General features: G+C 45.9%; 1 protein-coding gene across 2 annotated transcripts in view; it reads left to right on the top strand.

The window, feature by feature from the left end:
* FGF13 (fibroblast growth factor 13) overlaps positions 1 to 26,091 on the top strand; it is a 329,179-nt gene that overhangs the window by 57,420 nt on the left and 245,668 nt on the right. Inside the window, exon 1 of one of the 2 annotated variants that reach the window (XM_086619400.1) lies at positions 11,907 to 12,400. The exons of the other annotated variant lie outside the window; for it this stretch is intronic. Within the exon in view, the coding sequence (XP_086475526.1) occupies positions 12,352 to 12,400 (49 nt within the window). The 5' untranslated portion in view covers positions 11,907 to 12,351. Of the gene's footprint in view, positions 1 to 11,906; positions 12,401 to 26,091 lie in introns of those variants that run through there. 2 annotated transcript variants of the gene reach the window in all.

Here is a 26,091-nt window from a genome sequence, read left to right on the forward strand (position 1 = left end):
TTTCATGATTAATGACTTGTGGTAGTTTGCTTTAAAGAAGATGCTTGCTAATCAAGTGTTTGGTTTTTTTTTTTCCAAAATCACTTCTGAGGCTTGTATTATTGCCTTAGTTATGACACAGTGACAGTGATACTTGGTACTTCAAGAAAAATAGTTGGTAATGATGCAATTCGTGCCTACAAGAAGTGTGTCTGAGGAGCAATTGAAAACTACATGGCTAACCAAACACAAGGAAAATGATTTTTGGTGAATTTTCCAGCTTTAGCACAGGAACTCTTGCTCATTGTAGCAGAGATCTGCCAGGCTAAAAGGCTGAAGATCACGACTACAAATAATAGGTCACATTCATCTTCACTGGCTTCCTTTAGCTTGTGTTAGCGCCTCTGACCCGCGCTGACACGTAAATAATGTAGGCGCTAACCTGTTCATCGTACGTGTGCTCACAACTGGAATCGTGAGTCAGAAATAGCAGTTTCCCAAGCAATTATTTCCAGCGGCACACAAGTGAGGATGACAGCGCTGGGGGTGTTACCGCTGAAAGGGCATCGGGATGGCAGCTCCCTGTGTTTTCACGGCACGGATGCTGGAGTGTGGCTGCAGGGTTCCGATCGTGATGACATCTCTGCTCCTCCCCGGCTCCAAGGAGAGTGTGTAAGGGATTAATCCTGGCTTTTACAACATCTCATGCTAACTGAGAAGTGCTGTGACCCATTCTGATGATGTCCCTGAGTGGTCAACACTTGATAGTTTTAAGATCTTATTTCCAGTCAAATTCTGAAGCCTTTATCCTGCAGCTGGATCTGGGCAGTGGTTTAGGGGGGAAGGTGCAAGAGCATCATCCTGTGCAGGGTCGCTGCTGTTGCAGCCCCAGGGCTGTGCCCCACAGATGGTGCATCCCTAAGGATCGCTCCCAGCTCCCTCCTGAGCCCTGCGCTGGCCGAAGCCCAGGCGGTCCATCCTCAGGGCCAATTTCCCCCACAAACACATCTCTTGGATGAGAATCCTGTTGATCACTCTCTCAAACCTCAGAAGTAAGCAGCCAAGTCCTGTTTACCAAATAGATTTACCTCCTGTGGGAGACAATGATTCTTTTGTTAAAAAAAATAGAAGACAAAACCCTGTCAGAGTCTGGATCTCTAAGATTAGTACTTTCTCAGAGGAAAATGTTTTATTTGTTCCTCCTCTGTTCCTTTTGTGTCTTTTTTTTCCTCTGTTACATACCTCCTGGTTTGTCGTGATTCCCTACTTTGAAGCTAGTCATATCAGGCTACTCCTCGTTGTATGTTATAGTGAGATTTTTAGGCAATACTTAATTCAGTTATCTTGAAAATTACAGACTTGGCCCTTGCAGTCATACTCCACACCTCTCCTCTCCCTTTGAAAAGGAATCCTACGAGTTTTCTGAAGCAAGAAGTGTTTGTAAAGTGACTCCACAAGTATAAATAGCTTGCAAGCAAGAGCAGCACCTGCCATCCTTGATATGTCTTGCACTTCCCACAAATCACTCGTGCAGGCTGGGTTTGATCACAGCTATTGTTTGTGCTAAGCTTCCTCCTACTTCTATAATCCTTCTATTTAAATGGATGGGATATTTTGCATATGGTAAGGATTTTGAGGATATAAATCGCAGCCAAGTATGCTGTGGACATGACATGGTGTACGTGTGTGTGTTCTGCCAAGGGCAGAGAAATGGAAATGTCGACAAGCACCGCACTTTAAATGGGAAGAAAACGGCTCTTTCGAAAGCGCCTGAGTCGTGTACTTTGACTCTTATTGCTTCTTTTAAGGAGTTGCTGTTGCTTTCCAAATACAGCAGCTATGGGATGGTCCTTAAGTCTGATAGGATCTATGGTTTTTGGCAGGCTGGCGGGTGCTGGGCTGTTGCCACATTAGCCCAGGGTAATCTCGGGCACATCAGCCTCCCCGCTGCCTGACGTGTGCCTGCCCAAGGGGTGGCAACATGCTTTGTCACCAACTCGGGTGTCCCCATATCCCTTACTGAGAGAGTGAACAGTCAGGGCTTCATGTCTCTCCAGGGCTGTACCTGAAGCGGTTCAGTCCCAATCTCACCTCTGCTGCTGGCAGTGGCTTTGCAAGAGGGATGGCTTCTGCCTGCCCGTGTGGCCTCTCTCACACCATGGTGATGCCTTCTTCTATCGTGCTTCCTGCAGGAGGGGTTTGAAATGGAGCAAACCTCAGCCCTTCCTGTTTCACATCAGTGGAGGGGATGCCCCATGGTTACAACGGGTTCAAGCTGGAACCTGCACTTAAAGTCCAGGATTAGACAAGAATGAGGGAAAACAAATTAAATCAGTTTTTAAATTGAGAGCATTTGACAGCAAGAAGCTGTGCAGGGAGCTATGGCCAGTGACAGCAGCACCCTGGGAAGCAGTGACCGATCGGGGTGTCCTGGGAGGAGAGTGCCTGCCGCTAACGATGCCGGAGGCCCTGCTACCGATGGCCTCTCAGATGGTGCTACAGGGATCTGCTGCAGAGAAAGCGCTGGAAAAGATGCACAGCAGACACAAGTGTTGGAGTCAACGCTTTCTGTGCAAACCCTTATAGACAGCGCTGCGCGAAGCTTTTTCTCTCGGAGCAGCTCCCCTGCACCCAGGGGATGGCTTGAAAAGCAAAGCACTGAGCAGGCAGTAGAGGAGGGGGTGGTAATCAGCTGCATTTAGCAAAGAATTATTAAATAATATATTTACATTATGTATAATTATAAAATATACAATAAAATATATTTTATTATATATACAATTAAAATCAGTTTAATATTTTCCTTTTTTTCTCAAAGAAAATCCCAGCAGTGCTACCAATTGCATTAGTTGTACAGAATACACTCAGTAAGACCTCCTAGACTAGGAACTGAGTGCAATCCCTTCTCACTGAATTCTTCTCTTTATCTCTTTGGTGGAGATGATGATCTTAGTTTTCCCCATGTTGAGCCAGTAACACAAAGCAGTGAGGAGTTATACTTTCAGTTCAGTTGTTTTTCTCTCTTAAATAAAATCCACCTTTTCTGTAAGTTCCTTCTCTAACCTCAGGTTTATGGGCAGGAATTTTTACTTTCAAAAAAGTGACCTTATTCTCCAACATTGAATAAAACTCCAAACAGTATTGTTCTGGCCTCTGACATTTTCTGAAAATGTTTGTTTTATTTGGCTGAAACGCTATTGTTTGTTTCTTTCTTTCCTTTTGAAATATAACACCTACTACTTTTGTATGTATTTTTATTTCTTTCAGTTTTATGAAGCCAATAGATGGCCAAAAAAGAAGATGCCATGATTCTGCTCTACCTTTTAAAAAAAGCTCTAGATGCATAGTTGTATGTACTCGTGTGCTTTGCAAAACAAAACAAAAAAACCCCAAATTGCTACTTTAGGATTTACAAAGACTTGAGTTTAACTGTTGACATGATATATTCAGATCGTTTGACATTTGGTCGGCAGCTTGTTCTGAGAAGCATAGATTTTATTGAACACACTGTTCGAGCACGCCGCTGCTTCTCTATTGTCGTGTTTTCCTCCGATACAGCCAAGGTCATTTTTATATGCCATTGCTTGTAACTGCTGAAAGGAGAGACATATGTAGGGGTTACTCATTCTAGTTAATGTGAAGTTGTCTGCTGTACCCAATGTGGTTTAGTTTTCCCTCAAGCTTGAAATTGCACAGCACAAGCTTAAAAACTGCTCATGCTGTGAGGGTTTTCCTGGTCTTCCGATGTTTAATCGGACCCTGAAACCCTCCCCTTTTTGTGGGACAATATTCCGGCTGACCAAGGCTTTTCTTCCAGATCCTGTAAGGTGTGAAGGAGGATCTGGATAGTTCCTCCAGCTCCAAATGTGCTTGATGGTTTGTGGTGGTGGTGTTAGGCTGAGGAATCTAAAGCAAGGAGAGGGGCTGCGGCACGCGGAGCAGGCGGCTGGTGGGGCGGGTGCTGGGGGCACCGCTCCCCGCGGGGGCACTCGGAGGGAAGGCGATGCCGGTTGCTATTTAAATCGGCAGCAGATGTGTCGATATGTGTGTGACGTTCCTCAAGATGGCTCGGGGAGCCTGAAGTTTATAAGCGATTCTTCTCCTGACTCCTGCTAATTTTAGCCTTGGAGTGTTTACAAACAGAGCAGCATTTGTCTCTGCTCCTGATCCAGGAGGATTTCAGCCCTGTCCCTGTTGGCATATTCCCTAGGGAAAAAATTAAAAAGGGATACAAAATAGTGATAGCTATTAAAAGATGCTGAGGGAGCATTCAGATTGGAGGCACATCTTGTGGCTATAAATAATATATCATAGTGTCACCAGAAAGTAGGAAGAATATACACCTAGGAATAATTTTGGAGGAGAGAAGTGGGGAACAGGGAGCTGAGCCTAAAAGCACAGCTTCTTAGTGGTGCTCCAAGGCAGTATCCAGCAATGGCTCAGGAAAAGGCCAAAGCAGAATGGCATGACAAGAAATAACCAAATTGTAGCTACGTTTGACAGCTGTCAAGAGCGCTGAGCCTGGGTGCAGTCCTACCTCAACCAAAATGCCAAGTGTTGGTGCACACCAGTTACTGTATACAACATTCCTGATCTGAATGCACCATTTAGCTACTGCTTTGAAATGAGGCAAGAGCAAAAAGTCAAAAAAATTCAATTATGTCAACACAGCTTTAGAAAGAGAGCTATGGAGCTTTAGAAAGAGATTTTAAATACAAGCAAACCAGTTTAAAATTAGTTCTCGTTCAGAGCCATGACCTCCAAACATAGTTCTTTGAACAGAAAACACCTCCTAAAGTGTTTGTGGTTTTCTACAAAGGATGAGCAGGCAGAATCCTCCTGGGTTGGCGGGGCAAGGACCTGCACTTGCTGCCAGTTTGAAGGAGGAAGGCTGTAGCTACATGCTCTGTCTCGAACAAATCCAAATCCCCCAACTCAGCTGAACTCTGCTGTGTAAAAAAAAGTTGCCAGGTCATGCAATACTTGACTTTCAGAGCTAAAGCTTTGCTTCTCCTCAAAGATCAAGCGAGCTACTAGACCACTGTCACAGCCAGCCACCTTGTGCTATGGGAATTTAGCAGGTCATGAGGTCTCAAGCACATCTATAAAAACAAAAGGGAAAAGACTTTCTCTTTTCTTTGCTTGTGCTCACTCATGGCACAGCACATGTCATTCAGATTAAAATGTGGTTGACACATGAGAAATATCAGCTGCCATCTGATTAAGACATGTGAGAGGTTTATGAGGCAGCTACAAATTCAGCTCGGTTGGAAACGAACGGGAAGTCTCAGAGCCGCATGGCGTGACCATAGTGCTGTGCCCAGAGGAAACGGGAGAAACAGGGCATAAATGCTCAGTGTAACATGGGTGAGCTTCACCTTCCGATCCTGGATGAGCACTGAGCCTAGCTCACGTCTTAGAGAAGGAAATGCTAGAAAAAATCCGTCAGATGCAGCTTAAAATTGCTGCGAGTTAAAGAGAACTGAGGCATCTGGGATGAACCACATAGAGGTTTAAAGGGGAAGACAACGTTGTGCAGGAAAGGAACAGAAAGTAGCAGAGGGGTAATAGGTTCATGATAGAATAAAGCAACTTATTGTTGTGGCTATACGATTCCAGCGCTGCTTGGTGCATAAGAGCATGTTCAAACTAACAGAAAATATCTTGCCTTATGCACTGTAGGCTTCTTGCAACACTTAGAACTTTCTTTTAAGACAAGTTTCTTGAACTAATTTAATGCCTTTCCATTATTCCTTCAAGGATCCACTCTGAACTTTAAGCATAACTGTTTTTTTAGATTTCTTTAAGCCTCAAAATAGGTCTGAAAAACTAACCATTACGTTCCTCTCTCTGTCTCTCAGGCTTGTAAAAATCAAATAGTGATTCATTTTTACCACACCTAAGGAAAAAGTCAGGCATGAAACAATGTTATCCTATGATATCACTTCATGTGCAAGCCTGTAACAACATTAGAGGTATAGTTGGCAAGTTTCCTTTCAAATATTGCTGTGTGTTCTTTTTCTTGCTGTTGCTCTATTAGCTTTCTGTGTCTGAAATTCTGGTGTAACTCCAGGGAAGGCTCAGATCAATCACCTAAAGCTCATCACAGCACTTGCCTGCCTATTACTGAGGTGGCCCAAGGTTTCTAACATCAGGTCTTCCATCACACTGGGACTTGATGCCCATCTGAGTTTAGCTCTGGATTTCAGGCCCAGATTTGGTATCGTACACGTTTTGCCTCCCCAGCCTGTTCTTCAAATACTGTTTTCTCTCAGCTCCACAAAGGCCGGAGCGAGATCAGCTGCCACTGCCAGTCTGCAGCTTGGTGGAGTCAAACATCAAAGCTCCCATCAAAGCTCCCGTTCCACCTCGACTTCAAAACCTTTCCAGTTTTAAGACTTGACCAAGTAGCAGAAGGAGTTGTAAAGGGAAAGCTGTAATGTGCAGGATGAAGGGCTCTGTGAAGAAGTGCATTTTCCTCTTACTTTAAACAGTGACAAGTAGCGAGCAATGGCCATAGTTTGATTTGTGCTTCTTGTTACTGTGTTCATGACGGGTGTGGGACCACTTTTGCCTTTTGACTTGTGCTATGAATAGCAGAAGAACCACTCCCGGGTATTTCATCTTTATGCTTTTTGTAACAAACCTCTCGCCAGCTCTGGAGAAGGGACCTTGGGCAAAAATCTGTTCTGACATCAAGGCACCTGGTTTCAGTCTGGGTACTGAATGCTTTCCTTGGGGTTTTTTTTCACTCCACCTGCAAAAGTTCAGTCTGTAGGTGGAGTGGAAAACAAAAACAAAATCAAAAGCTACCAAGTAAAAACTTTGTTTAAATTGAGTTTGTTCCTCAGTTCTAAGATTGCATGTGAAGTATAGTCTTTGTACATTAAACCACTATTTTGTAGGTTTTTCTAGAGGAATTAAGGAATGTAAGAGGAATTATTTATTTTTTACTCAGACACCAAAACTAATCCCATACTCTATTACAGAAATGCATGCCTTTGTGAACTATGATCAATCTAGTTTAGCAAATGAGCTAAACTGCAGAGAGAAAAGATCTGCAAGACTGATCTATTTTAGACTTTCAATAATCTGGAAGACTTTGATCTCCAGCACTAAAGGCCTCACATCAGTGTGGTGCTGGACCCAGCAGCCTTGAGCAGGATTTGCTTTGCAGTTCACAAAGTTTGATCAGCCAGAGGGATCATTGCATTGCAATGTGAGATGTTCCAGCTCCCAGGCGCTGAGCACATTTCCCAGCCCAGAGAAGCAATCCAGAATGCCAGGGTCGCAGCACAGAATGCTTGATGTCCATTAATTTTAATTTAAATGATTCACAGTAAATAGGTGAGAGATTCACTATGTGAATACGATCATTACCCCTTTCCACTAGCGTCTGCTTAAGGCTTCGCTGTTTATCAGACTGAATTATTTAGAAAAATTAATCTGCAATCTCCATACTATCCATTAGCTGGAACTCTATTTGCATATAGCAGTTGGGTTTTGGCAATCAAAAAGAGGAAGATTCTGCACAGCAAGCTGTCTGCCAAAAAAAGATCTTCTGTGTAGCTTTTAAGGCTGCGTAGGAATAGGAATGGCAAAAATAAGATGGGGTCTAAATTAAACATCCGGTAAAACAAGGATGTGCCTGCTAGAGAAGAGGCTGTGCTTTAGCCCTGTATTTAGTGTTAATTTCATCTGTAAACCTTTGTGGTTTTTGTTAAAACACACAACTGGTAGTAAAGAAATGTGTCCTAGCATGCCAATCAAAGTAGTGGCAGGCCAGGTAATAAGGAGATGTGAGATGGATTTATTTGGACCAGTTTTATAGGCATCATTACAAAACAGTGGCAACAAAACTTTAGACATGGCCACTTAATCGTTTACTTATTTTGTCATAATGCAATAGATACCTCTAGATGCCAGTATGAATATAAAAATATAGTTTGAAATGAGGAATAAGTACTTGTATTCGTGATACTTTGCCATGTCTGGAAACAGAAATTTAAGGCCTAATCCTGCTCCACTGGAATGCAGGGAGAGTTTTGCTTCAGATTTAACTGGGAATATATCAGGAACCATCATGACAAAGCTAATTTAAACTTGCTGGACTGCTTTAAAGGCATAATGTGAAATTCCTGCTACATAAAGGAGCAGAATCTGGACCCTTTACAAACCACTGCCTGACGAACAGAGAAGATTTCAACTTGAGAATAAGCCAAAGAACCAAGGAAAAATTACACTGAGGAGCAATGCTGCTACTGTATCTATGTGAGTTCCAGAATTCCTCAGGGGATATGTGTCTCTATAGATATTTTACGAGGATAGGAAAAGCATGTTCATGACTTGAGGTTGGTTTTTTTTTTATGGACAAACCGTACAGCTATTGGACATTAAGCAGCAATAGTGGTGTTGTATAAAGGCACTTAGAGTTTACAATTTCAAATTGTAAATGATACCCAACTTCTCCAAGCCTGTGCCAAGTCAGAACCTTCTGGGAGATGTTTCTAGGGGAATAAATACCCTCAGCGGAGGCACAGCTCTGTGCAGCACGTCAGCTCTGCCGTGCCTGTTTCCAGAGAGCGGCCCTGAGCCGCAAGTATTCGCAGAGCCCAAATATGATCCGCTGCGAGTGGCTCTCGGCTGCGAAAGCCTCATGTTTCACTTCACACTTGGAGCTTGCGAGACCTTGCTGTGCTTGGGGCAATCCCGTCTGTCCCTCTGGGCAGCAGAGTTCAGGAACCATAAAAGGGTATAGATGATGCTTCAACCCTTCGTGCTGCCTTGCTGGCTTGTTGCCACTGGGCTTAGATGACTCCACCACAATCTTGGGAGGAGCACGAAAAGTGTGTAATTAGAGCAGTTTACTGTATTTGATTTTAAATCATGCTCCTCCCACCAAAGGAGGTCTTGAATTTCAACCCTTCTAAGCCACTCAGGTGGAGAGGGAACACCTAAACAGCATTTGCAGGGGACACATCAGACTTTGTATTCGTCACTAAATCTTCTTCCTCCATGTATCTGATTTATCTGGAGGTGCAGAAGTCGTTTCCAATTCAGAAACCCAGAGAATGGTGTCAGTGAGAGGTACGAGCTCCGTGTCAGAGCCACATATAGGTACGTTTCTGCACAAGCCTGGCTGCGGTATGTAGCTTGTGGTGTATCAGTTCTGCCACTGCAGCATCCGAGTGCTTCTCAGCTTCCAGTATTATAGCTGTAAAGCAATGAGGTGACACTTCTCCCAACTACAGTTGGGAAAGGGATGTACAGAGGTAATAAGGCTCAAGTTAGTGTTTAAATATTTGTGAGTTAATAAATTTTATTGCGAAGCCAGACCTTACGTGATTTACCCCAGATCCAGAGATGCTCACACCAAGGCAAGGAATCAATGAGGGAATCTGCAGACTTAAGTCAGTGTCCCAGCCCCAAATAATACCCTCTCCACTAGAATACTTGAGCCATCAAGGTAGCTTTAAAAGTAAAGGCTGTGCAAACTGTACCCAGGCTGCAATAAGCCCTCATGCAAATCCCCTTACATTTTGTATGCATAACATCATATTTTATTACTGTTTTAATTGACACTTCTAAGCCTTGCAAACTAGTAAGGGGAAAAACGAACTCGCTGCAAAAGGGCAGGGTAAGCTCTCTCTGCTCACAAGTAGGTACAGTTTCTGTGCAACATGCTGAGCTGCTGCCACCTTCCAATGTTTAGTTTGAGTGTAGAGGCCTCATTTGGTCAATGTAATAACTGCTCCTGTAAAATCCGGCAGATCTCCTGGTAAAGGTGAGAACAGCTCACACAAGGCAAGTTCACTGTCAGTACTAAGCACAGCATTTATCGGTGGCCTCTGGTGCTGGAAAGATCTCTGACCAGAAGTGGGAATTGTGTAACTCCCGGCAAAGTCACTACAACTGCCTTTGAAAAGCAGGGTCTAGGTGAGTTGGACAGCTGAAATCTCCTTCCTGGGGCTCACTTGCTACTTCTGACAACACTGGCTTGGCTGAATTGCAGAATCTCTCCTTCCCCACTTCTCTGCTTCCAGTTCTTCGGTTTCAGTGGTCCAAATTTGACTGGAGAGAAATAGCCAAGAGAAAGCTCAAGTTTTTGATTCTCCTGGCAGGTCTCTGAAGTGTTAAAAGTCACAGAAAGGCTCAAGTAAAACAGCTTTATATTGAGAGCACCCTAAGTCCACTATCATCAGAGGGCTGACTCAATCTCAATGAAGCAAAGCTGACCCTGCCAGGACAACTCCTTGGTTCCAGAAACAGCAGAGGTTGTTCACGGTGCAGACAGATGCATGGAGGACTGGAGGAGCTCTGCTCGAGGACTTGAGGTTCAGTTTTGTGCTTTGTACGTTTCTTAGGGGAAAATCATTTAACAAGTCCAAGCATAAAGGTCTTCCACGTGGCAGCTTTGATCCCATCTCTTCAGTCTTAGCTTAAACAGCCCTGATTTTCCTAATCACACCTGATCTCCAGCCACCTGAGTGAGGTGGGAATGAGGACTTTACCCCACGCTGCGGGCCAGCTTGTGGCTCATTACCTCGTTTGCCAGGTGATGCCCCCTTTCCTGGCAGCCCAGCCACCTCTCCCTCGGGGCAGGAGCGATGTCGGGACCCCACCGGCCGCGGTAAACCGATCTGCCTTCAGCTGTCCCCGGCGCTGGGCTGGAGCAAGGGAGGGTGAAGGGGGAGGAATTCGGCTCCGCTAAAAATAGCGGCCGCGCAGCCCCGGTGGCTGCTGCGTTGCGGGATCTACATTTGCGGACGAGTTGCCCCTGCTGCCCTGGGGGTAGGATAAGCGGAGGAGCGCTCAGAGGCCACGGGGAGGGCCGTGCCCTGAGCATATTGCCTTCCCCCGGGGGGATCCGCCCTGCCTTGTTCCCTACTGGTGTTGGAGGAGTCCGTCGTGTCCCCCCCTCCAAATAGGCCACTTTGGGGGGTGGGGGGGTCTGGCTGCCTCACCCAGGGGCTCCCCCAGGCACTTCGCGGCTCGCCCTTCCCAGCGCTTTATTTTGGGCGCTGCTGGGCGGGGCCGGGCTCCAAGGGGCACCGGCTGCTTCGGGTTTCCCCCTCCCTCCCTGCGCAGCCCGCGGTGGGCACAGGATGGGCAGCCGCGAACCGCGCTGCCTCCCCCGACGGCGGACCCGGTCGTAGGAGATTTTTACCCCCGCCGAGAATAACGAGGGGGAGGGGTAGGGGGGGGAAGCAGTTTTGTCACACAGGTGAGAGGAGCTTTGGCTGCTCTTGCGGGGGGTCTTTCGTCCACCCCCCTGAGGGGGGGATGGGGGGAGAGGCCGTCCTACACCCTGGGGCCGAGCAGCAGGGCGGGAAGCGGCGCCGGCTCTGCGTGTCCCCTGGTTAAAGGGAGCCTAGTGCTCCGCTTTTCCTTCCAGGTCCTCCCCAGTATCCCGCGGCTCTTCCCACTCCCGCGACGGCAGCAACAGGCTGCCAGGCTCGGGACCGGGCGATGCCGGAGGCCACAACCCCAGGACCGAGCCTCCCCTTCGTGGGACTGGAGGGGTGAGAGCGGCTCCCCAAAGGGAGGGCAAGTCGGGTCTGCGCCACCTCCAGCCCGGCGCTGGGGCACTATCCTGGGGCTGGAGGGCAGCAGGGATGCGCGTTGTCCCCCCCTTGGTACCGCTTCATGGGGGTCCGGGCTGAGTGATGGGGAAGGGGATGCGCGGCCCCGGCGGGGCTGGAGGGGGCAGCTCCAGCCCCCCTTGCTGCTGGCGAACGTAAATCTGCCGCCTCTTCTGCAGTGCCGGGGACTCGCGTCCTCCTCCTCCCATCCGCGGCTGCAGCTCTGCTGCTCCATCCCGTTATTATTAGGGAGGATGCGAAAAGGAGAAAAAAAATAATAAAAACCAACACACCCAAGCAAACAACCAAAGTCCCCCCTCCCCAACTCACGGTACCTCCTCCCCCCGGTCGGAGGGACTTCCAGGACCGGCTGCGCTTCCCTGGCCCTGGGGAGGGGAGGCGAGGCGAGGCAGAGCCGGGGAGGCGGGGGGAAGGAGGGGGCCGGGGCCAGGCAGACACAGGGAAAATCGCTTTTGTCTCCGACACGGCGAGCGGCGCAGGGGCTCGGTGCTGCGGCTGCCGGAGCCCCCCGCTCACCGCCCCGCTCCCCTCCCGCAGGCACCGCGGCGGCGCCGCCGGGCTCCGAGGCACCGCGCCGGGGAGCGGGCAGCTCGCCGGCTCCTGATTTTTTTTTTTTTTTTTTTCCCCTCCCCTTCTGTTGGTGTTATTTCTGCCTTTTCGGCGTAGAGGATCCCCCACACGCACGCACGCTGCCTCTCGCCCGAGGGTTCTTTGGGTCCAGCCGGAATCCGCGACGCTCCCGGGGATTTTCCCACGCAAGCTGGGGTCTATGAGCGGGAAGGTGATCAAGCCCAAAGAAGAGAAAGATGCTTCCAAGGGTAAGGCAGGCGCAGCCGCTCCGATAAACAGCATGTTCCCCGGCCCGACCGCGGACAGCCCGACCTCACCGGGCTGGGAGTGGGGGGGCACCGCTCCGCTGAAAGTCCATAGCTCGGGGGACCCCCTCCCCTGGCACGGGTGGGGAACGGGTGCCCGGCTTGCGGGGCGCTGCACCGGCACCCCGGCACGGGGCGGGGGGGGGCCCGGCTCAATGCGGCACCGGCGAAAGTCAGTGCTCCCCCCCACACACACACACACCTCCGCCGGGGAGAGCCGGCTCGGCCGCGCCGCCTCCCCCGCCGCGGGCCAGGCGGGTGCTCGGCGCTGCAGGCGGCCCCGGCCGAGGCGTGCCGGGGCGGCGGAGCGGGGAGCCATCGCCATGGAGACGCGGAGCCGGGGCCCCGCCGGGGCCGGGGTGTGTGTGTGGGGGGGTTGCATGCGGACCCCCCGGCTGGGGCATGGGGGGCTGCCCCAACCAGCTAGGGGCATGCAGGAGGCGGGGTGCCCGCTCCAGGGGTGCATGCCGGGGGGGGTGGTGTGTGCTGTGCTCCGCTGCGGGGGTGGTCGCAGGGTGTCCCTCTGCGGGGGCGCATGCACAGGTGGTTCTGCCCCCCGTCTCGGACGGGCTCCGCATCCCCGCGCAGCTCTCTCTGCGGTGTTAACCGCGCTCGGGGTGGTAGGAGTACGTTCGATAAGTAGCTGGGGGGTGTGCGCTGGGTATCTCTCCAGCAAGTAGTTCTTTCCTGTGTATTTGTAGATAAATTTGTCTTCTCAAACGTACGTCTGGGTGGGGGGCTGGGGGAGTACCCGGGGGCAGGGTATGACCTTGGCCTCCCCGAAAGAGGAAAAAGCTGCTCCTTCTTTACTAGTTTTAGAAAACGTAATGGGCACTTTCCTGTCATTTACTTTTTCAGGAGCCCGAAAGTCCAAATCAAAACAATTCATCCTTTCTATTATTTTTTAAAAACTTTTTGGTTTCTTGATTATGAAAGTTCGTGTTTAATGCTAGATTTTTGAGACTTCTTTTCCTTAATATTCTTTCCCCCCCAACTCTGTCTTTCCAGTTCTGTATGTTCAAAATCTTAGCGTTTTCATCAGATTTTTTTTTCCTAGTTTTCAGGACAACACAGTAAAGTTCACCATTCAGAGGCACTGCAAAACCTTACATTTTCTAAATAAATATTTTTTTGTTTCTACGTTATTTTCTCTGATGTTGAGTATTTTTCTTATGGTGACCTTATTGACTAAAATGCTCTTTAAATAATTTATTAAGCAATGCAGAACAAAAGATTCCCGCCTTTCTGAGGAATTATTTTGCATGATTTAGAACTGCATTCTAATCCTCCACAAAAAGAACGTGCTGTACTTGTGCTATACTTGCTTGAAAGCTTGTTTTCAAAATCAAACTTCTATATTCCATTTTGTGCTATGACTACAAGTTTTTAATGACGTATTAACTTCGTGTTTGAAATCGCCTGTGTATAGGTTTTGGGACATGCATGTGTTTCAGAACACTGGGGCAATGGCATTTGTATCTGCTTTTAATGAGTCAGTAATGACTTAGACGCAAGGCTTTGATTCCTGTGGTGACAGTGTACCAGAACGTGTATATTTTGAGAATCCCAAGGAAAACAGTTGATGCTGATACTCTGCTTCCAGGAGACGCTGGTACGCTCCTCAAGCTCGTATAAAAACTTTCCCCGTTATCACAAAGTAGAGAGGCAGCTTTAGATGTAGCAGGAGGAGCCGGTACATGTATGAGGTGGTTTGGTACTTCTGTAGAAAAGTGAGGGATGGTTAAGGTCTGTGAAGTACGCTTTTAAAAAGGGTCCAGGTACGATGGTAAGGAGGTGGTATTTGCAAGTTAATGTATAGGCTGTATGAACTTCTTCAGCCCCTTGTGTTGTAGGTTAACATACAAAATGTCTTTTCCTCTGAACCACCTGAATTTTCTTTTGGTGATTGTTAAGTATTATCACTCTTAATGGGAATGTTTAATTTGGATGTGGTCATAGTAAAAACAGGCTGGGTTTTGTGTGATGTGTGTGGCTTGTGTTTTTGGTTGGTTTTTTTTTTTTTTCTTTAATACAATGAAACAGTCATTTATCTGGAAAGGACGGGATGCCATTTCCTGCATATTTCTGCAGCTATACTGTGGCACAGGCTGTACTTCAGTCCTGACAGAAGCCTGTATGTTTTTGAGTTAGATAACCACTCTTTGAAAGAACGGTGTAATCAAGTTTCAGATGAGAGTAGCTTATTGTGGTGATACGTTAATGTACCCCACATTCTGTAAGATATACGATGTAATTTCAATACCTGCTGTAAATGCAGGTGTCCCAGGGCTATATTTGCATAATAAACGTGGAGTACTTTGTTAGTGAGAATAGTGTCAGCCTTTTCCACTCCTGAAGCTTTCTTCTGCATTACGGGGTCATGCATGAGATGAGATTTTGCCCTGGTTCTCTACAGAACTTGGGGAGGGCCGTGTTCAGCCCTAATTTAAGGAGCTGCTTTGTCTAAGTTCTTGAATGGCACTTTCTATAACCAGCTTTTGAGGTGGGTCTTTGTAGAAAAGTCTGATTTATACAGAACCTTGGAAGACTATGGATTTTGGTAGGAATCAGCACGATCCAGTGCAAGTAGTTGCTATCTTGCAGCGGGTATTTTCAGCTAAATTACCTTTTCTTGTAAAGCCTGTGGTGGTGTCAGTGGAGGTGTAACAGAAGGACCCAAATCTATTTCTTTAAAAATAGGTTTTTTCACACCTTTTTCTTAAGCCAAAGAGGAAAGTAAGTGCTCGCTTTGGAGTTTGTTGGCCCCACTTACAAGTCCTGCCTAGAAAACCCAGTGATGACTGTTTTGCTCAAAAATTGTCTGCATTTAAAACTAGCTGTGGATGTTTGAGAATTAACTGTCCCAATCTAAATGACGCGTATGGATTAACATAATGAAGTCAGGGATGTGTGCCTTTACTTTCTGCAAAAAGCTGCATTAACTGTGACTATATATGTATAAGATTATGACATTTTTGGGGGGTTTTCGTTTTTTTTTTTTTTTAACTGTGTGAGTGTTAGAGAGCCCAGGTAGCCTCCAAGCTGTCTCACAAGGGTAGATTGGCAGCACTGCTGCTCAAGCATGGTAGCTGTTTGTGGTAGCAAGCAGCTTGTTTCGGAGAGCAGCTTTGTCCCTGCTGTGTTGTTGGATTCAAGCATGGGGCAGGTTCCCTTGTCTCTTCCCACTTCGTGCTCTCTCTGGGATTAGCAGGAGTATGAGGATCTGGCTAACAACAGCTCAGCATCCTGTGGTGGTAGGCTGATGGTCGGTAACAGCTCTTCTTCAATGGAGGTTAGTTATGTGCTCAAGAAGTACCCCAAGGTACGTTCCCACTGGCAGCAACGCAGTTCCCACCAGTTGGGTTCTTTTCCTGCCATGTAGCTGGTGTGCAGAGAGCCACGTGTGTGGCAGGACAGGCGAGTTTCCCCAATTCTCCTTCAAAAAGCTTCTGTTTTGCACTTTGAGAGCAGTATATTCAGTGATCCCAGTGAGCCTTGGGTCTGTATCAACACAACCTATTTTGAGTGAAATACTTGATAACCTTTTATTTGCAGGAGAGGCATGGGGCAGTAGGAGAATATGGGGCATTAGAAAGTGAGCCAGGATCTGCTGAAATCCTTGTGCTTTGGATCTGGGCCTTAAAGAGCTTGTGCTGTCCGGTGTTACAGCCAGACTCTTTCCAGAGGCTGCTTTGCAATTTGTGTGGCTTCTCCAAGGAAAGTCAACGGACGGAGTAGAGAATCTGAAACTAAATCTGAGGAATGGATTCATCTGTGTTTGTTTTTCATTTTACTGGTCAGATTACGTACGACTGCCTTCCCCATCGAGGCAGATGTGAGGGGGGGTGTGTCTTTTCCTGTCACCACGCTTTCAGTGCAAGAAACTTTGATAGCTTTGCCCTGAAGTCTGATAACCTCAGCCGTAAGCAGTGAGAAAATGCGGAGTATATTTTCCTCTCTAGAAAGAAAAGTAGGAGGAGTATTTTCAAAGCTGATAACTTCTGAGCCGAGAAGAATGTATTGAAATAGTGACAGTAAGGGTGAAGACTTTGGAAGCATAGGTACTATTCTAATTTAGTGACAGCAGAAAACAAAGCACTTAAAGAAAGCACTTGGCAGGAAAAAATAGAAGTCAGAATTTTGAGGTATCTATTACTGCTTTTCCTGGCTTTATGGGAATATAGTATAGTGCAGCTTATGATTGAAAGGTCTGTAGAAAAGCTGACAAAAATAAAGAAGCTGATCTCAACGGTTATATTTCTATAGTACTGAATCATGAGAAAGTAACTTACTTCAGGGACTGAAGAGGAGCAGTGCAGAGGCAACATGTAAGCTGACCATGTCTTGGTCGGAGTCCACTGAATCAAAATTAGCAGCAAGTGCAGACCCGTGGGAGAAGGGGGAAGGGAGCACCGTACTAGCATCTTTATCTGTTGCTTGGCCAGCTCAGGTGGGAGACAGGGCATTTCTTTGTCATTTTATCAGAGGTTTGGGTGCCAATTCTTTTGCATCCCAGACAAAAAGCTCCAGCAAACTTCACCAGCAGCCACCATTTGACATATAAACTTGAGTCTCCGTTCAGGCGGATGTTTGCCAGCAGTAGATTGGGTTTTATTGTGGTCAATTGGTGCTATTGACTTACACATCAGAACTTGTATCATAAATGTTTAATGACACTAAGGAATGAGTAGTTAAACTCAATGTTTTTTTGTTCACTTCACATTAGAAATCTCTGTGTCTCCTGCCTGAAATCCGAGATTGCAGATCCACTTTGACTAGATGCCTGCATCGCCCACTGGAAAGCGACAGCCAAAATCTGAAGCATGACCCACCCTATGCTGGATATTAATGCTGCAGGTTACAATAGATACTCAGCTCTTGGCTGAGGTCCTGATCCATTCAAAATTCCCATTGACACCAGTGGGAGTTCTCTGTGTCTGCCTGTGGCATTGCCTCTGATTAGTGGGTGGTTGTTAATGTGCCCATGCTTGGAATATTTACAGTAACTACCTCCTGTTATGACTCATTATCTGTGACTGGTTTTGGTTCCACAAACTACAGTAACTCTTTACAAAAGATACATTTAGAAAAGAAATATCCTTCCCTCTAAATCCCAAGACGGTAGTCCCTGACATCTGTTGGTAAACCACCAGCAATTAAAAAATGGAAGTGGCCTTTGAGATTAAGATGCCAGCAAGTTCATGCTGATGCTCTGTAATGGTTTTCAGTGTTAGCTGAAGAAATCCTCAGTAAGGCAGTATTTTTAGGGTTTACCCAAACTTTGGGTTTTGTGATACTGTCAGTTCTTGTATGGATGCTCTCCATGGCAAAGAACTTGTTGTTCTGAAGGTAGTAAAAGATAGTCATCTTTTTTGCTTCTGGAGGAAAACTTACTAATAGTTGCTTCTTGGCAGATGCCAAATCTCATCTTCAGAAGAAAAACTCCCAGGCAGATGAAGCCTGAGGGCTGAGTAGCCCCACAGAGCATTGCAGGGGGCTGCAAAGGAGTGAGTACCAGCATCCACAGCAGATGCATAAGAATTTGTATGGCTCAGGCTTCTGGCATCTCTGGTGTGTGGCCACCCACAATATGCTGGAGACTTATCATTAAATGTATTTGTGCCATTTACTGTGATTTCCTGCAAGGCATTGGTCTTACCCCTACGCTTTGGAAATTTTGTGCTGCACTGTAGTCTTGGGTCAAATGAATGTTAATTTTCTTCCTCTATTCCTCATTGTATGTTATTGCAATTGTGTGTCTAGGAAAAGAGATGGCTCCAGAGTTATACAAACCACTTCCTCAGGAGCAAAGATGTGGCGAATTCTGTTCCCCAGCCTCTTCCCTGCAAGCAGTGAATCCATGCTTTTGTAAAATCCTCAGTGAATCTAGACGTGTGGCAATCCTGCATACAAACAAAACATTTGTAAATCTGGGACAACAAGCTTCCCATCCTAGATGACCTACAGCTAAGTATTTTCAGACCAAGATCTTTGTGAGTTAATGCATATCGGAGAGGAACTGCTCTGTTGATTACCCTGAGATTAGAGGTGTATGGTTTTTGGTATGATTTGGTTGTGGATGCTCTTATAGGTTCAGTGGTTTCAGATCTATTTTGTGGGACTGAAGCTTTCCTAGCCACTTGGACCCATTTTAGTTGAGCCTGGCTCTAGGGTCTGTGTGCCCCAAACATTGTTTTTCTTTACTCAACTATGTCTGTTAGCCTAACAAAATTCCCGACTTTTCCCAAAGCATGTCTTGGCCAAGCTTACCTGAAAAGACATGTTAAAAACCAAAATGAAACAACTAAAAGAGTATGTTATTTACAATATTATTTTTATTTTTTTCGTGTATTAACTTGGTTAAAGGCTTTCCCTGAATTGTCTGGTCTGGTTTCTTGCTCAATATTTGTATTGTTTTGCTGAGAGAAATGAAGGCGAAAATAATTTGAATCGCACCCTCAGGCAGGTAACAAATCAGTTCTTTTCATGAAGAGAGTGTAAAGTGAGACCGTTCTCCACTTAATTAGTTTTGTGAGAGTGATGTATAAGGCAAGGTCAGTGCTAAAGGAAGAAAGGGCTGGCATGGATTGAACACTGCTTACGTTATTCGAATAATTAGAGCATCTATTGCAATGGCTTGAGTTGCCGTTGGTCTGAGTTGCACCATGCGTACGCCGTGCAAGATCGACTAAACCCGAACTAGTGGCGGTTCGTTACCTTTGAAGCTGTGGTTGTGGCTGTAGCTGAAATGAAGGCATATTTGTAGAGATTGCTGCGTTCTGTGGCCCAGGTAATCTCTAGATGTTTTTCAGCTGAGGCTTGACATAATTGACATAAAGCTTTGTTGGTTGCTTTAAAAATAAATTGTTTAACCAGTACTTGGTATTTTTGATACATATGCTTTCAGTAATCACCTGAGTTAGGACAAATTTCTTTCATCTTAATGGGATCAGATCAAACTTACGCATCGTGTAATCCTCATCTGGCCTGAGTGGTCCATGTGCATTTGCTGGCTTTCGTAAAATGACTGCTTCACCTCTCGGCATCACTCGTAGATGCCAGCGTAAGGAATCCAACAGCATTGCTGTACTGCTCTGGTGAGCCTCTGTCTACCTGATCATGTAAGCTTTAACAGCCCGTACTGGCAACACAGATATGGGGTTTCAGCAGCAGCAGTGGTACCCATGTGATTTTTTATTTTTTTTTTTAATTTTTCTTCTGATCTTCTTCCTCCTCCATCCCCTTAAAACATACTGTGCCAAGAGGGAAAATACTCATGTGGTGAGTTGACCTTGGCCAGCTGCTAGACACCCACCCAGCCCCTCCATTGTTCACCATCCTTAACAAGACAGGGTGAGAAAAGGAGATGGAAAAGCTTGTGGGTCAAGATGATAAAGCCAGGGAGACCATAATGGGCAAAGCAACCTCGACTTGTGAAAAACTAATTTATTGCTGATTAAAATAGAGTTGGATGTTGAGAAATAAAAACGAAACCACCTTCCCTACTCCCCTTCCTTTTCTCTAGGCTCAACTTTACTCCTTCATTCCCAACTCTGTACCTCCTCCATCTGCCCCAGCAGTGCAGCAGGGATGGGGGTTGTGGTCAGTCCGTAGGAGTTCCCCTCTGCCACTCCTTTGTCCTCACACTTTTCCCCTGCACCAGTGTGGGTCCTTCCCATGAGCTGCAGTCCTTCAGGCTAAATCTGCTCTAGCATGGGCTCTCCATGCTGTGATTCCCTCAGCAAACACTCAGCTGCTCCAGCCTGGGGTCCTCCACCTGCTCCCCTGTGGTCTCCCCATGGGCTGCAGGGGAATCTCTGCTCCAGGGCTGGAGCACCTCCTCCCGTCCCTCTTTGCTGGCCCTGGTACCCCTGTGGCTGTTTCTCACACGTTTCCCCTCACTCTTCCTTGCCGGGCAGCGTTCTTCCCTGTCCCCAAAGTGCTTTCCCAGAGGCACCACTGGCATCGCTGCAGCCGGGGCAGCCCCGACCGCCCCTCGCAGAGCCTCCGGCTGTGAGCTCTCCAGTTCCAGGAGGTTCATAGGTTTTATTCACACACTTGTTTTAATTATAGAGTTTTTAGGACTTCTGATTTTCCCCCCATAGCCTGTATTTGCAAATCCAGTGGTAATTTGTGCTAATTGAGTTTTGTTTGATTTTTCTTTTAGTTTTGTGTGTTGGATCCTCAGAGTTTTTCCTCTTCTCTATGAGGTGACTTTTTCCTCAAATTTTAGAAGTGTTTCTGGCTTTTGTTAAATGAAGGCAAAAAGTGTAGAATGTTGTTTTGCATGAGATAAGAAAGATACAATGAAAAGAAAGTCTGAAAGAACCAGAAAGGAAAGCTGAACGGGAGAGGGACAGGGAAGACAGCGGGTGGGAGAAGGGAGCGCAGCAGAATGAGCTCCAGGTGATCTGCAACATGTCACCTGCTCGTGTCCAGCCTCAAACGCACTCTTGCTGGCCCGGCAGACACACAAGTGGAGACAGAGCTTCTTTCTGATTTTGCTTTTTTCAGGAATTATCAAAATTGAAGGAGGTGGTACACTTTTTTTTATTATTATTGTTAATTCCCCCACTCCTTGCATGTCTGTGTAGTTCACTGGTGCTGCCCGCAATGTCTGTTCAATTGCTTCCACACGTCAGTATACTGTCAAATTGCTTACGTAGAAACGTTTTTTCTTTGAATTTTACATCTGCTGTGAATTTCTGTACCGTTATCTCTTGTGTTCAATAGACATACAAATTTCTTGTGTTGCTCTTGCAGCTCAATCTGCCCAAGCTGTGCTACAGTGCTGCCTTGAAAATGTTAAATTTTTTAATTGTAGTTCTACGCAGTGCACCGACTGCTGTCGCTTATACTTTGTTCCTTCAAGTGCTGCAAGAGAATAAGAAACTGTGATGGAGCCAATTGCCACTGCAAGCCATTGTCACTTCTTAAGGGGTGTGGAGCTGGAAATAACTGAACCTTGAAAGTCTCTTTTCTAGTGAAATAAAGATGTGGCAATATTTTTTGGAATTATAGTATTGGTGGGAATCGCAGGCGTATGCATTTCCTGGGAGAATCGTGATTTGTAATTGTTTGGGACCAATACATAGTGCAGGTGCTCCCTCCTACCCGCTGCTGCAGATGTTGAAGTAATGTTTCTTCTGGCTGTAAATAGAAGGTTGGTCTCTGCAACCACACTGATGTACAATCAGTGCAGGTTTGTCATGTGCTCTACTTTACGTTTGCTTCTCATCTTGCATACCAGCAACTGAACACTCAGAGTCTGCCAAAAATAGCTGTTTTCCAGTGATGGGGCAAGGAGAACTGGAATGACTTTCGTTTGCTGCTTTTCTTTTCTCTTCTTTTCCCTCTGCCCCACGTTTGCTTTCTGAAGAAAGGATGTTATTTTTTTTAGTTGATTTTGGTGGAAGTCAATAAAAGGTGGTAAAAGTGAAATAAGTCAGGAGGGATCAAATTGCAAGTCTCTTGATCACCTAACAGGAAGGCTACAGCAGCAGAAAGACTGTAATGCCAGCCCCAGGAGCTGAGAAAAGATTTCTGAGATGAAGTGTGACCTGTTTATCTTCTGTTCCAGTGTCAGGATACCTCCTGGCCGGGGAGGCTGATCAAGCAATAAGTCTATTTTAATGTTGGAATTTGGTTGGTATCTGGCCTGTTGAACTTACAGGCTTGTGTTACTTGGCCACTGGGAAGCTGCATCTTTGGTATCTTTGGCTGGAAGAGGGGTTTTGGGCTGATTTTGTTTGGTTTGAGGTTGTTTTTTCTTCTTTTCAAAATATCAGTGCATAAACTCGTTTTCAAGTTTTGTTTTTATAATTGTGTCTTTGGGAGGAATTTCTATCACATGATTTCCTGGATGCTGGGAGTAACAAACTGGTATAAATAACAGTCTTTTCATACAGAGTATCCAAGTAGTAGGCAATGGAAAGGAGTGAAAGCTTTGTGGATATTCATTCAGTAACTCATGTACAAGGAGAGAACAGCACAGAAGACAGGAGAAGGAAAAAGCACAATTTTACCTTAGTAGTGTGTTCAAGAACAGTAGGTGTTCTTGTTTAGGACACTTAAGTGGCAACAATGAATGGAGAGCAGGATTATGCAGGGCTGCAAAAGTTGTCGATTCTGTTTCATGACAACTTTCAGGGGTTTAGCATTTGTATTTGTTCCTCCATTTGGGACATAAGCAAAACTGCTTCGAAGCTACTCAGGAAAAAGAGGCATACCGGAATTATTGTAAGGAAAAAGACCTGTCAGGTGTTCCATCTGTGTCCTTGTTCCACCCTTGATCTGAGAAGCCCTCCAGTCAAAAGTGAGATGCTTTTGCAAGTCTTTGAGTGTGACTAGAAAAATCGGTTAGGTACTTCTGAACAATGTTAGGAGTAGATTTTTGGAATATAAGAGGTTTTTTTTTAAAAAAAAAAAGCCCACCACAATTTCAAGTCAATGGTGTGGAGGATGGCAGGAAGCTTTGCAGTGAGGCAGGGAGGTTTTGTATATGTGCCTTTTGGACTGAAGTGTCTGGGTTTTATTTCACTGCACATTGTATGGTAAAGGATGAACTTTCAAGTGCTTTGTGATTTGCGGAAGGAATAAGAGATGCTGGGAAGAGAATGCAAGGGGGAGAAAGTGAGATGGAGTGGCAGGAGAAAGTAAATCCCGTGAAACTTTGAATGGTAGAAAATTAGCTTTGAAAAGGCTTGGGAGAGCATGAGGAAGCTGAAAAATGTAATGGAAGAGGGGATATTATGGGCATAATTTATCACTGTTTCCGGGAGTGTAATAATAACCTGGCTATGTATTTTTTTACTGCAGTGTGGATTTATGAAGACCATAAAGGAGTGATGGGGGTAGCTGAGGCAGGAGGTGATCAGTGGAAAGGGTTTCTGTGGAGCCAGGGTCAAGGGAGAAATGAAGTTAGCAATGACACAGAGATGGAGATAGAGAGGGGCATGAGGAGGAAAAGTAGCTTATGAATTTGCTGCAACTTTAGGGCTTTTCATAAGAAGACCAAAGATACGAGTTTATCATGACTGTTGGCAGGAGCTGGCAAAACTTTTAGCATTTGAATCACAGAAGCTGTTGCAAATACTGAGCACATAAAAAGAAATACCTTTACGTAGCGTACTAGGGTAACTCGCTGAGTTGATTGCCTGAGTTAGCTTTTCCACCAGCTGGGTGTTTTGCAGATTGTCAGAAAAGCAGCCAGTTGAGACAGAACTGGGCTTACAGATTTAAAATAAATAAATAAAAAAAAGTTAAATAGCTGTGTTGAAAATAAAAGAAGGGAGACCCAGCCTTATGTGGTGCCTAGTGGTCTGGTCAGTTAGGATCTGAAAAAAATTCTGTCATCTAGTCTGATTCTTTACCTCTTCAGTGTACTAAACTGGGAGTATCTTTGTGTTCCTCCTTAAAATCTGTGTCCTACATGTATTGGTTCAAACACCCAAGAATGAAACTATTTGTATAAATGAAGTCTTCAAATCATCTTCCTTCTATGCTGTAGATTCCCAGAGTCTGGCTCTCCTTTTACCATTTAAAAAAAAAAAAAAAAAAAAGGAAAAAGAAATCATCTATCCAGGACATGCAGCAGCAGGTTGAAACAAGTGCTACCCTAATAACCAGTCCTGTGAAAGCTCACATGTTGCACCAGTGTCAGTGAGTCTTGTGACCCCCAAAAGTGGAGTCTGGAATTACTACTTAATTTTTTAAAGCTGAGGAACTCTGTCACAGGACGAATACATTGACTGGTGTATTGAAGGTACTGTAGAGGTACACACAAATTTCCATTGAATTCAAAATGTGTGTTTCTACCAGACTTACCTGAATACTTATCAGATAGAATTGTTTGGGCTTTGGAGTCCAAATCTAACTTTCAGTGATAAAGAAGCTTGAAAGAATATTTAGACACTTAAGTATTTTCTAATGGCATAAATAGGGTTAACTTCTGTAGTAGTATTGAAAGCAAAGAATCTCCAACAGCTGTGTCATTGAAACTCTTAGCAGTAATACCAGGCTGTAGTGAAAGCACAGAGGTTTAACAACCTAAAATAGTGCAGAAAACCCCTTGACAATCTGTCCTGCAAGGTGCCAAGCATCTCTACTTTTCATTTTTTCATTTACCCAAAAACTCTTAGCGCTCTGGTTTGGTCCCCCTATCGGTGAACGTCGCGTGTTCCTGTCATGTCATGTTCCCACTATCGCAAATTCTTACATTAAACGTATTTCAGAAGGAGCAATTGGCTGTGTATGAGGAAGACTGAGTGACAGAAGGCTTATAAAGGAAATCAAAAAAACGTAGCACACTTTCATCCCTCTCGTTCAAATGTGTACGAATGAGCTGTTTGTCAAGGTAGTACCTCTGTCACCAAGAAGAGAAGGTAATGCATTGCTCTTCTTTCATAAAGTTGTTAGAATTGTTGCTGTTAATTCATCAGCAAATTATTACACTCAGTGTGAAACAATGACCCTATTCTTGTGTATGTCTTTTCTCAAAGTGCTTTGGCCTCCTTGGCAGGATCTCTAATTACTGGTTTTATTACTGCTTTAAACATTTTAAACTATCATAGTGCCTGGGAAAGGTGTTTGAATAACTACAGGTAGGAGACTTTGATAGCTCATCTGTGCTTGTTTGGGTGACACCTTGGAAAGAACAGAACTTGAACCAGTACTGTCTTGTCAGGTTAGATTGAAACATGGTCTGTGCTGCTCAGTATCATAGAATCATAGAATCGTTAGGGCTGGAAGGGACCTTCAAAGGCCATCTAGTCCAACCCCCCTGCAAGGAACAGGGATATCTCCAACTAGATCAGGTTGCTCAGGGCCTCATCCAACCGGGCCTTGAATGTCTCCAGGGATGGAGCATCCACCACCTCTCTGGGCAACCTGTTCCAGTGTTCTACAACTCTCATGGTAAAAAATTTTTTCCTAATATCCAACCTGAATCTACCTCCCTCTATTTTAAAACCATTACCCCTTGTCCTATCACAACTGGCCCTCCTGAACAGCCTCTCCCCATCTTTCTTGTAGGCCCTCTTGAGGTACTGGAAGACCGCTATAAGGTCACCCCGGAGCCTCCTCTTCTCCAGGCTGAAGAGCCCCAACTCTTTCAGCCTGTCCTCATAGGAAAGGTGCTCCAGCCCTCTTATCATCTTCATGGCCCTCCTCTGGACCCTCTCCAACTGGTCCATGTCCTTCTTATGTTGGGGACTCCAGAACTGGACGCAGTACTCCAAGTGAGGTCTCACGAGGGCAGAGTAGAGGGGGAGAATCACCTCCCTCGACCTGCTGGCCACGCTCCTCTTGATGCAGCCCAGGACGCGGTTGGCCTTCTGGGCCGCAAGAGCACATTGCCGGCTCATATTGAGCTTCTCGTCCACCAGTACTCCCAAGTCCTTCTCCTCAGGGCTGCTCTCGATCCATTCTCCGCCCAGTCTGTATTTGTGCCTGGGATTGCCATGACCCAGATGTAGGACCTTGCACTTGGCCTGGTTAAACTTCATGATGTTGGCACGGGCCCACCTCTCCAGCCTGTCGAGGTCCCTCTGGATGGCATCCCTCCCTTCCAGCGTGTCGACGGCACCACACAGCTTGGTGTCATCGGCGAACTTGCTGAGGGTGCACTCCATGCC

The sequence above is a fragment of the Tauraco erythrolophus genome, chromosome 13, assembly GCF_009769465.1.
Source record: "Tauraco erythrolophus isolate bTauEry1 chromosome 13, bTauEry1.pri, whole genome shotgun sequence".
Classification (NCBI taxonomy): Eukaryota; Metazoa; Chordata; class Aves; order Musophagiformes; family Musophagidae; genus Tauraco; species Tauraco erythrolophus.